The 12,016-nt window shown below is 32.7% G+C and overlaps 1 protein-coding gene across 1 annotated transcript; it reads right to left on the bottom strand.

Moving 5' to 3' along the window:
- Nucleotides 1–467: 467 nt before the first annotated feature.
- LOC106754047 lies at nt 468–2,717 on the bottom strand. The gene is made up of 2 exons (XM_014635988.2): nt 2,178–2,717; nt 468–648 (listed from the first exon to the last, which is right to left on the bottom strand). Exons 1-2 carry the CDS (start codon nt 2,486–2,488, stop codon nt 594–596), a joined length of 366 nt encoding a protein of 121 aa, XP_014491474.1. The 5' UTR covers nt 2,489–2,717; the 3' UTR covers nt 468–593.
- Nucleotides 2,718–12,016: the final 9,299 nt, after the last annotated feature.

Here is a 12,016-nt window from a genome sequence, read left to right as displayed (position 1 = left end):
ATACTTCATTTTGTTGAGACTCATGGATCTTGTTTCCTTTTTTTTTATAAAACATTATTAATGTAATTTAATAATATTTTATTACATCTAATTTTATTTATTCTCTTAGAGGTATTATAGAACAACAATGTATTTTATTTGTAATCGTATCTAAAATTAAATTTTGTTAGCTTTTGACATTTATAAAAAATACTTCTAATACCATTTAAGATGATCGGAAAAATATCACATAGCCTATGATTTAAAGGAGAATTTATGCTAAAAATAATGAAAATTGACAAACAATTTATACTTATATGTTCTAACTATCTAAAATTTAAATTTTAAGTTAAAAATAAGTTGGGTGAATCACGCCTAACATTTGAGGTGAAACAATATTGCATCAGACTTATTTAAACTTTGTTATTAAACAAGAAAAAAAGAAAGGCCAGGAAGAATATATATTCATTTTTTTAAACAATGGAACAATAAAAAAGCCTACATTCATTAACAGTTCAACTTGAAATCTTCACAACGCTTTGATTTCATTAGCTGGATCCATGTAGTTTGTAAATATATACATATATTTGCAGCTAGAAATCCAACCCCAAAGTTTAGAACATAAATGGCGTCGGAGAAAAAGTTGGTATCATCGTGGGCATGGATGACCTGCAAATTAGAAAAAAAAAAATTCAACATTTTTTACTTAAGCAATGAATTCTTATGAAGTTGTTTCCATATTTAACAGTTTCTTCTTCTTCCTTTTCTTAGAATGAATTTTTCAATTTCATTTTCCTATGTTAAATGAAATTTCATTGGTGTAACATATGAAATTGGTCTACATGTCACTCATAAACAAATCAACTATTAAACACTGTTTATATAAATAATAATTATCAGGGATGTTTAACTATTAAAAAATGGATTCAATGAGTATAACTATATATGTAAGAAAGGTCTTAGTTCATGTGAGAAAACATGTTTATCTCATTTTTTTCTAAAAAAAAAAATATTTTTCCATTAAAAGTGGTATTAAACTGTCATGCAAGTGTGTGCTTTCTTTTGAAAGAAGCTTGTGTTAATTAGTTAATCATAGTTGTACATTGACATTAATAATATACAAAGTTTTAAGTTATTAATGGATTAGACTTTCGCGTGAAATTGGAGGTGCTAGTGTTAGTTAAACTCATCTATCAACAATAATATATTCAATGCATAAATAACGTGATATTATAAAATATTACACTTTTAACATGTAAGTCAACTATATATATATATATATATATATATATATATATATATATATATCCGCAAATAAGGCAAGAAGAAAAAGGGTTAGTAGCACTCACTTCTAAAATTTATTTATTTCTAAACAATTTATGTTTAGTTCGAACATAGCAGCCACTGGCCCACTAATTATATCTCTAAAACAATTCACTTTCATTTTCCATAAATAAATGTTATTAAAAAAATAATTAATGAAAAGTGACAGCAGTTATACGCAGAGACATTTACTCATAACTTTTCAAAATTTCTATTCTATACTTAACACAATGACCTTATTCTTCAATTTAGAAATCATTGAAAAAAAAGACAAATAGACTATTTGCTTTCATCATTATTTATTTCGGGGATAATTACGGTTTTTTCTCCTGAGTCGTGTGAGGTGGTTTTATTTTAAAACTTTGATTTCATATGATTAGCTTATAGTTCAACTTTAAATATTTTGTACGTGTGAAAATTCAGTAATTATTTTAATATATGATATTGGTAACAAAATTACATAAGCCAATGAAAATGGACAAATTAGTTGATTTGTTATTTGTTTTGAGAATCTCTTACAAAAAATATTATAAAAAAAACAACATAAAAAATAATATATTATTTATAGATTAAATTAATTTATAAAAAAATAAAATTATAATCAAGAAAAGTTAATGATAATAACAATAGTAGTAGTTGATATTATTTTTTTTTCAAGTGTTGACGGAAATACTAAGTCTTCTTATGGAATGTTATTACTATGTATATGATTTTTACCTTAATTAAGTAATTAGATGGGAAGCCATTTAAATTTTATTTAATTAACTAATGCAGTTTCTTATTTTAATAATCTTATTAAGTTTTAATTTTAAATTAAATGTAATGTTTTGACGGCAGAGGTTGATTTCAATTAAATCTAAACCAATTTCACTGACCCGTCACTGTAACTGCGGTAGCGAACCTTGGCGGTGGTCCTCTTCTTTGAGTCCCTCGCGGGGGACGTCCCTGTGTTTTTCCGAGGACTCTCCTTCGCCTGAGTCCCGCCGTCCTCTGAGATCGGTCCCAGAGACGGCTTCCACTCCGCCGAGCCCATCCTCTGCCTCTTACGGCGAGGGCGGCGAACAGACACGGTGGGCGCCGCCTCAGGAACAAACGACCTCTCCTCCTCCAGCGCCAATACGGCTCGCTCCGGCGTGCGCAGCGTGGCAAAGCCACAACATGAAACGAATTCAAAGAGAAACTTCATCTCGTTTCTTTTTTCTTTTCCTTTGTTATATGCAGAGGAAGAAAAAGAAAAAAGAAACCAGCGGAATCAGAAGATATTAAGGAGAGATTTGGTGTTCCAGAGAGGAGAAAGATCGAAGGGATTGACCCATTTGTTATATTGATTGAAATCGAAGAGGAAAAAGAAAAAAAGAAAAAGATGATTTTCTTCTTGTTTGTGAATGACCGGGTTTTCCTTTGTGACACTGGGAAACCCAATTTTATAGCTATTCTCCGTCAATCATTTTGTCGTTATCCATGGCAAAGTATCACTCTGCCCCTTTACTTCCAACTTTATTACAATTCATTCCCACACCTGTCTACCATTCATTTAAACTTTTTATTTTATTTCAAGTATTTCCGTTTTTGTATAAATTTGTGAGTTTGTTAAATATTTTAGAGGTTTCGAAAATAAATTAAGATGTTATAACGTAACCCAAGTGAATTTGTTTCAAATAAAATTTAATAAAATAAAATTTTGATACATTATTAAAATTATTATTATTATAAAGTATATATTTTGTTTTAAAATGTATATTTATATAATTTTATAATAAAAGGTATATAGAAATTTTTATTTATACTCGTTGATGCTCTATAATTAGAGCTGTCAAAACGGGTAATCCGGCTCGACCCGGCCCGGCCCACCACGGGTTGGTCACTTAGTGAGCTAACCCAACCGGCTCATTTATTAGCGAGCCAGAAAAACTTGAACCCGACCCGACCCACCACGGGTTGGTGGGTAAACGGGTTGGCTCACTAGCCCATTTAATTACATTTTTTTTAAAATAAAAAAAATACAAACTTCCTGTAATTTAAATTTATACAATTTTCACTCCCAAAAAAATTATGTTAAAGACAATTCAAAATAATAATAAAAAGTACAATATAATCCAAATTTCATTCAAAAACAAACACAAAAAAACATACAAATAAGTTTCTTATATATATCATTTTTTGTTCTTGTTGTAACCCTTGACCCTTGTTCTTGTTGTCTTCAAATTCACTAATAAAGATTTTTCTAATATTAGTCAAAAAAAGAGAATCAGTACTCAACAATATCAACAACAAATTAATAGTTTAATTTGTAACATAATTTCCCAAATTCAAAGATATCAAAAAGAGCTTGTTCAAATAATATATACTCAAATTATTTAAATAAAATGAACAAAATCTGATACAAGCATGTTAGAACATGAAAAAATCATTTCATGTCTTCAAATCCCCTAGAACAAAAAACAAATTTGCAAACCCCTGTTTTTGTCATTATAGGGTTTTTGAAAAAAAAAAAGAAAGAGAAGTGAGAAAACAAAAATGTGGAGAAAAGAAAAGAAAAAAGGAATAGTGTTTTACCTACTCCTTGAAGAATTTCAGTGGAGTGAGGATAAGAGCACCGTCAAATGAGAGCAAGTACCGTGAGAGTGATTTGTGAGAACAAATGTTACTTTTGGTATACACAGTGAGTGAAGAAAGTATTTTATTTTTTAGAGTTTCATAAATAAAATAATAAATTAAAAAATAAAATTAGGTAGTGGGTTGGTGGGCCAACCCGGCTCACCACGGGTTCAACCCGCATGAGCCGGGTCTAAATGAGCCGGGTTGAAATCTGACCCGCATATAAGTGGGTTGTATTTTTCAAACCCAACCCGACCCGAACCCGTGACGAGCCGGGTTGGCTCGCGGGTTGTGACCCATTTTGACGGCTCTATCTATAATTTAGGAGATTGGATTTTACCGTTTTTCATTTACATTTTAATAAAATGATATTATCATATTTTGTTCTGTAAAATATTCACGATGAGAAAAAGTAAGAATTTAACATTTCAAAATTAAAAATAATACTTTTAAACGATATTACGATAAACCAAATTATTAGAATGACCTATCTTTATATATTTTGTTCAAATCGAACTAGTATAAAAAATTCCGAATTAACTTTATTAATTTATTTTTTCACCTATTCGATAAATACATACGTTAAATATTTTAATATTAACATATTATGGAATAATATAATAAAAAACCAATTGATCTGATACTAAATTTTGCAATTGATAAATAAATAAAAATAAAAAAGAATTTTCAAAAATATGATATTTGAAATGAAATGTATATAAATAATAAATTAAAAATTCTAGTAAATTTCCAAAAACATTAACAAAATCATCAATCATCCCGTAAAAAAGTCTTAGAAAAACACTTGGGATTAAATGAAACTAAAGGCAATTAAGTTAAAGTTTCTAGATGCAACACTAAATGACTTACAAGTACAATTGTCAGTTTTATCTTAAGCTCTGAGGCAGACCCTAGCCCCTTTTATATTTGGCCCCTTTTTCTTGACCCACCTTTTAGGGGGCTTTTTTAAAGCCCCTAGCCCCCAAAAGCCCCATTTTATGGGGCTGTAATGAATCAGGGCCAGGTTAACCCCTACCCCCAAAAACAATGACATTATCTCCATTTTCTTCTGAACAATCACACTTCGGCCTCAACAAACCTCACACCGACACCACCACTGCCACCAACCCCAACACCCCACCAGTAGCTCGCCGCCTTGCTTGGTTGGCTCTACGGCGGTGTCTTCCACCTCGCTCGCATCGTGCACCGTCGGATCGTGGACTCAGCGTCGCTGCGGGGCGACTTGTCGCAACTCTACCGCGTGATCTGTGTCTTCCTCGTGGTCGTGATTGTGCTCTTGGGGTTCGAGCTCATCGCGTATTTCAAGGGGTTGCATTTTAGGCACCCCGATCCCAGTGACATCTTGGGCATGCTCGCCGTCATTTACGCCTCCAGATTTCACTTCCGGTAAACACTATAGTCTCCATTTTCCTTGTTCTTGAATTTGGGTTTGGCTAACTCTACTTCAACTTCACATTCAAATAAGACATTTTTGTTAGAAAATTTGCATGTGTCAAGGTATATTTTTGAAAATTTAAGAGTGACTCAATGTTAGATCTGTGACAAACTTTAATACCATCTTAAATTTAAACATGAAAAACTAGCTCCTGAGGTAAGGATTGTCAAAGCATATTATGGTCTATGCATAGTCGGTGTGAGATGTAAACACTCATTTGACTAGTTTGAGTGCTGATGTGGGGGAAAGGGGTTGCATAGGGCTGACATGTTTGAAAAAAATAATAATGATTTTTGCAAGATTTTCTCTATAAAAATGCTTTTAGATGTTTCAGGGGCTGTTTCTGTAGTTTTATTTGGATGGTTGTGTGCTTTTAAATTGAGACTGTGAATGCTTGTTGGAAATTGTTTTAAAATGAGAACTTGCGTTTGGAATTAGTAGTGCAGTGGCTGTTTCTGAATTTGGCCTTGGTGCATTGAAGTTTTAGGTGCTAAAACTAGATGTATGGAAATATTGTGATGCAACATCGTTTAAACGTGTAGTAGTTGATGGTGCAAATTCTATTCTCCATATAGATTGTTTTGATTGGTTAAATCAATGGTGAACTTCTTAAATTAGAGCATGTTTCTGCATGTTGGATTTTTAGCATGCTGTTGTGTTGTTGGAAAAAATTGGTTTGATAAGTTGACACAAAAATCTGGTTTGGTGCAGGAAATTCCATTACTTAAAAACAACTTGGTATACTAATTAAAATCAGATTTGATGCAGATAATATGGACTATATAATTTTAATTCAGAGATATAGTTTTTGGTAGATGATACATTGTGCGGCTTGAGAATTGTGGTTAGAAAATCTGGTTGAAGTGTTATTCCCATATGAAATGAATGTTTGCTGGTTTGGAATGGATGCTCATTGTTCTGGATGAATTATAGGTGTTGTTTTTGCGGTTGTTACATTTATAAATCATACCTTTTGTTTCAAATGAGCAATTTTACTATTGAAGTACTGAAATTGGGAAGAAGTTTTATAACACCTTGATTTTGTCCATATAAACTAAAAAACTATTATTATTATTATAATTTAATCCTTTAATTAATGTTTTATTGATGCTTTTCCTAGTCAGTCAACTCGCTTGGAGTAAGAAGGAGTGGTCCTGCTCTTGTAATGGCTTGGATTGGAAAGGATGTGTGTGAATGGCATAGACATATGGATTATGAGGTACATGCATCAAAATGTTCTATAGTGAAGAAATATATAATTGTCTCCTACACATTATTCTTTTACATTATGGGAATTTGTGATATAAGCCTGTTAATGAGAAGATGCATATACTTATTTCCTGAAAAATCGTCAGGAAAAGTTGATTGGGTCTAATAATGAAAATATAACCATTGACATGTGCATGTAGGTTGCAGTTTATGCTTTAATGAAAGCAATAATTGATTTGGAGACATTGCTTTCACATGAACGACTAAATGAATTTTCTCCGGTTAAAGAGATGTAAGCTTTTACTGTTTCTACTTTTCCTGTCAATAGTAATATTAACACACATATATATAAGAGTTGTAACATGTTGGAATTTTATCAAACCTTTGTTTGGAAGAGTAGTTGTGCATCGTATTACATTTACTATTTCTGCAGGATATTTTATTCCACTTCTAAAGAAGTGGTCCATGGAATATGCAGGAAGGTTTGTTTGAAACTACCTTGTTTTCAGAAACATATATTTGAACCTTGGATGGAATTCCTTTTTCTTAGTCAACAAATGTCCTTGCATTCGTTTGACTTTCAAATTTTTCCTTCAAGTTGATGATTTTATGTTCATTTATGTTAGATTCGCCATATATTCAACAGAAGAAATTTAGCCTGACAGAAAAGTATTTAGCGGTATTGCAGGAATTATTGTGGCTATAACATGTTGCAGTGCAGTGGTTAAATTTGGTTCCAGGCATATCTGTTGCACCTTACTTGTATTGTCTCTTGAAAATGTTTTGGTTAAGCTTATGGACTTTTCACCCAATCTTGCATCTATGGACAAATTATTATTTAAAATTTTCAAGTTATAACACTTAACATAAGTGTTTCTTTTCTCTGTAAAAATGTAATTTATTGTTGGATATTTAATTTTTTTTGTAAAAAAGAAAGCCCATGGGCTGGCCCTAACCCACAGGGCTTTGGGGCTTTTTAGCCCTGGGGCTTTTTTAATACAGGGCTTTTTTGGCCCTATGGGCTTTTTTGGCCCCAACACACATGGGCTAGGGCCAGGGCCTATTATAGGAGCCTATTTGACAACTCTACTTACAAGTCAAAGTGTCTAAGAGAGTTATGCTAAATGTGTAAGCTATGTTGTACCCAATAATAGTCAGTTGAACTCTCAAGAAGTGAAAAGGTGTCGAGACAATGTCCTTGACTAAAACCTTTAAAACTCTCAAATAAAAATTCAAACACATGTAGAAAACAAAACCTCTTAAATGCTCTTGCTCTAAAAAGGAAATATCCCAAAAAAGTGTTTATAATAAACTAGACGATACCATGAGCTAAAACCTTAATCTCATCCAACGATGAAGCTCTTACTCAACGCTTGGTATCTTAGAGAAAAACTTAAATGATAGACGTTACCTCAACAATAAAAAATGTAAAAAAGCACTTTGTTGTTCTAAACAAGCATTAAATGTCATAAAATGAAATGTTAAAAAACAACAAAAGTGATAAGAGATAAGACATATCTGCCACATTTCTATGCAGATAACCTAATACACACGCATCTACATGCTTTATTTGAAATATATCAGAAATGGACGTTAAAGACAAAGAAAACATTCACGAAATGTTCTCTTCATAAGAAGTCGTGTCTAAAAGGTGGTGCAAAACCTACTTTGAGCAAAGTACTGAAAAAGCAAGCATGTTGTGATATGTTGACTTTAACCAATGGTTGCTTCACATGCAAGATTGAGAAGACACAAGATTCAAGGCTAAAGAGCTTAGTCTAACATATACCTTTTGAAAGAGCCTTTAAATAAAAGATCATGTTGAGATTGTTGACAACACAAACTCTATATCAATCTAGTTTTTTATGATGACAACATTATGCTTAATAACAGTACACATGTTGTTGTATTACATGTTCTTATTCTGAAATGATTGTTATATCTGTTGAACATGTTTTGATGTATTGTGATGTATGTTCCTATGTTAATTGTGTAATTTATTTGTGGAACATGTTTGTATGATTATGTGCAATGTGAACTGCTTTGTCAAAAATAATTTACTGCATATTTTTGGAAAGTGAAAAATCACAAGCACTTTTACAAACTTATAATTGTGTGACAAAGTTCTAGTCCAGTCGAATACATCTGTAATGGATTCGACCATTCTAAAACCTTTGTACAAATTTTGAGAATCAGTGCTCTATGATGTTTTGGATTGAAAAGAATTTCAAAATGTTTTTACATGTGTCACTCGACTCTGTCCAGTGTACATTCGACTGTATTATTGATTTGTTTTGGAATTTTGTTATGCTTACACGCTCCAACGGCTATATTTTTTAAAAGTTAGTTAAGCATTGATGACTTGGTCAACTGTATCAAATGTGTGTTGAATTTGGTTGACTGAGAGCTTCTATGTTGACTGTCTATTTTAATTGTATTAGTACAGTCGACTGGATTAGTAGGCTATTTGACTGAGAAACAATCTGACTGACAAAAAAATATAAATTGGCTAAACACGATTTGTTCAGAGACTTTTGAAGATCTAACATTCTCATTTCTTGTTTCAGATTGAATTCTTTGTGTTAATAGCTCCAAGAATTCTCCAAGAAGACGGTNGTGATCTATCTTGAGAGAGATTCAAAGGGAGAAGGCTTATGCGCTGACTGTGTGATCAGAACTGCACAAAGAAGGTGCTTCTTGATTGATCTTTGAAGGCTTGGCATCCTGTGAAGACTGTTGTATTGTTTGAAGGCTTGGCATCCTGTGAAGATTGCTGGAATTGACCCCGTTGTGATATAGGGGTTACATGTTGAGGATTGTTTGACGTGAGTTCAGATTGCAGAAGAGGGGATCCTTGCTGCAAGTCTGGTTTTTGTTATTGCAGCTATATTTTGGTTTTGGGTTAGAGAGGAGATTTATATTTTTGACGTGAGGTCTTCTATAAATTCCTTGTTGTAAAAACCGCAACCTATATAGTGCATTTGCTTCCTGGGTTGGAAGGACACTGGATGTAGGCATTGTTGGCCGAACCAGTATAAAAACCAGTGTTTGATTTTCCTTATCCCTACACTCTTTATTTCAGTCGACTATATCTGTTATGCAGTTAACTATGTTTTTCCACTGCATAGAAATTTTCATTACTTGCATTTCAAGAAAAATAAAAAAGCTTTATACTTTTCATTAAGGATTGCGAAAAGATTTTGTTTTTGAAACAACACCAAATCACCCCCTCTTGGTGTAAAACGAAGCCTACCTGTTTCCCAACAATTGGCACCAGAGTTGGTTTTCATAAGATATTGTTTTTATCTTATTCGACTATAAAACCTGAGGATGGCTTCCTGTTTTCAAACTTTTGGTAAAGGTGCTTCAATAAACAGACCACCTTTGTTTGCTGGTGAAAATTGTCCTTTTTGGAAAATTCAAATGCAAATCTTTCTTGAATCGCAAGATAAGGGAATTTTTGATGCCACTTTGAATGGTCCATATGTGCCTATAAAAACCGTTGATAAAGAAACTATTTTAAAACCTTTTACTGAGTTGACTGCTGATGAAAATAGAAAAGCTCAGTATGATGTTAAAGCTAGAAATATAATTGCCTCTACACTGACAATTGATGAATTTTCCAGGATATCTCAATGCAAATTTGCGAAGGAAATGTGGGATGTCTTAGAGGTAACTCATGAAGGCACGAATGAAGTCAAGAGAGCTAGAAAGAACTCATTGATATAGGAGTATGAATTGTTCAGAATGAAGGCTGGAGAAAACATCTATGATGTGTAGAAACGATTCACTCACATTGTAAGTCATCTAATGGCTCTTAGCAAGGTGTTTGATAAAGAGGAGATCGACATCAAGATTTTGAAACGTCTGAACAGGAATTGGCAACCAAAAGTCACAACAACCTCTAAGTCCAAAGATCTTACAACTATGAACATGGCTACCTTGTTTGGCAAGTTACGGGAACATGAGTTGGAACTTGGTAGATTAAAGGATGAAGAGGATATTGAAGAAAACAAAGTCCATTGCTCTGAAAGCCTCAAGCCAGAACAACACAGAAACAGAGATGGACGAAAAAGAATTGATGACCTTGATGGTAAGAAAGTTTAGTCGACTTATGCAAAATGACAGTCAACTGTGTAACCATGCAGGTCAAAGCAAAAAGAAGAGCTTCAGTACAAATGTTGTCCAGTCCTATGAATGTGGAAAAGAAGTTCACATCAAGCCTGATTGTCCTGACTTACAGCCGAAGCAAAAAGGAAAGAAAAGATTCACTCAAAGCAAAAATATGAAAAGAAAAGGAGCCTACATTGCTTGGGAGAACTCAGATTCTGAGAAATCAAGTGATTGAGATTCTGATCAAGAGGATAAATCCAACATATGTCACATGGTTGGAACATCAAGGATTGAAAGTGACAGTGATGATGAATTTGAGAAGCTGGCTATAGAAGAAAAATATCAGTAGCTGATAGAGACATTCAGAGAGCTGCATGCTGAAGCAATGCGACTGGAATTCAAGGTTAATCGAATGAACTCTGAAAAAAGAGATTATGAATATATAATTAATAACCTTGTTGCAGAAAATGAGAAATTAGAAAAAGAATTGAATGAAGCTTTGTTATCTGCTAAGAATGTTGAAATTAAAACTGTTACAGTAGAAAAAATTTGTGAAAATTTTCTTGCTCATATTGAAAAGATAAATTACTTGACTAGCACGTTAGCTAAGTTTACTCAAGGTAGAGACAATTTAGATGTTGTTTTAAACTCATCTGGTAGAGTTATTAATAGACAAGGAATTGGTTATAAAGCTCAATCTAACAAAACCAATGCTAGGAAATTCACTGATTTGAATAAACCTGCTAGCAATGTATGCTTTTATTGCAATTGTATTGGTCATATTGTTAGAAACTGTTATTACAGAAATGTTGTTGTTCCTAAAGGATTATGTGTTTGGATACCAAAGGAACATGTAACAAGGATTAACAATCAAGGACCCAAAGTCAAATGGGTACCAGCAACCAAAACTTACTTGTTTTGCAGCATACAAAACTGATGCAGAGTGATCTCAAGAATGAATCATCTATGGAACACATAAAAGATCTTGAGTATATACAACTGGTAAAATTGTATCTATTTGCTGCATCATGCTTATATTGATTGATTGTTGTTGTAAGATTGTTTATGTCGTATGCTTTACTGTTTGATTGATTGAATTTGTGTGAAAAATTATTTTCTTGAGTCACAGTCGACTCCAATATAAATTCAATCGACTGAGTTATATGATTGTGTGTAAAACTCTGTTTTTGAATGTCATAATTTTAATGAACTAGGAACTATGTTTTTAAAATTGTCGTACGTTGCATTATGCGTCTTTCTTCTTAAAAACACCACTATCCTTGTGGACAACCGTTCATTATCTTTGATTGAGAAAGAAAGTTTCATGAACTCTCATGG

The sequence above is a fragment of the Vigna radiata genome, chromosome 2, assembly GCF_000741045.1.
Source record: "Vigna radiata var. radiata cultivar VC1973A chromosome 2, Vradiata_ver6, whole genome shotgun sequence".
Taxonomy (NCBI): Eukaryota; Viridiplantae; Streptophyta; class Magnoliopsida; order Fabales; family Fabaceae; genus Vigna; species Vigna radiata.
Note: the sequence above shows the minus strand (reverse complement) of the source record. Positions and strands in the feature narration are given on the sequence as shown.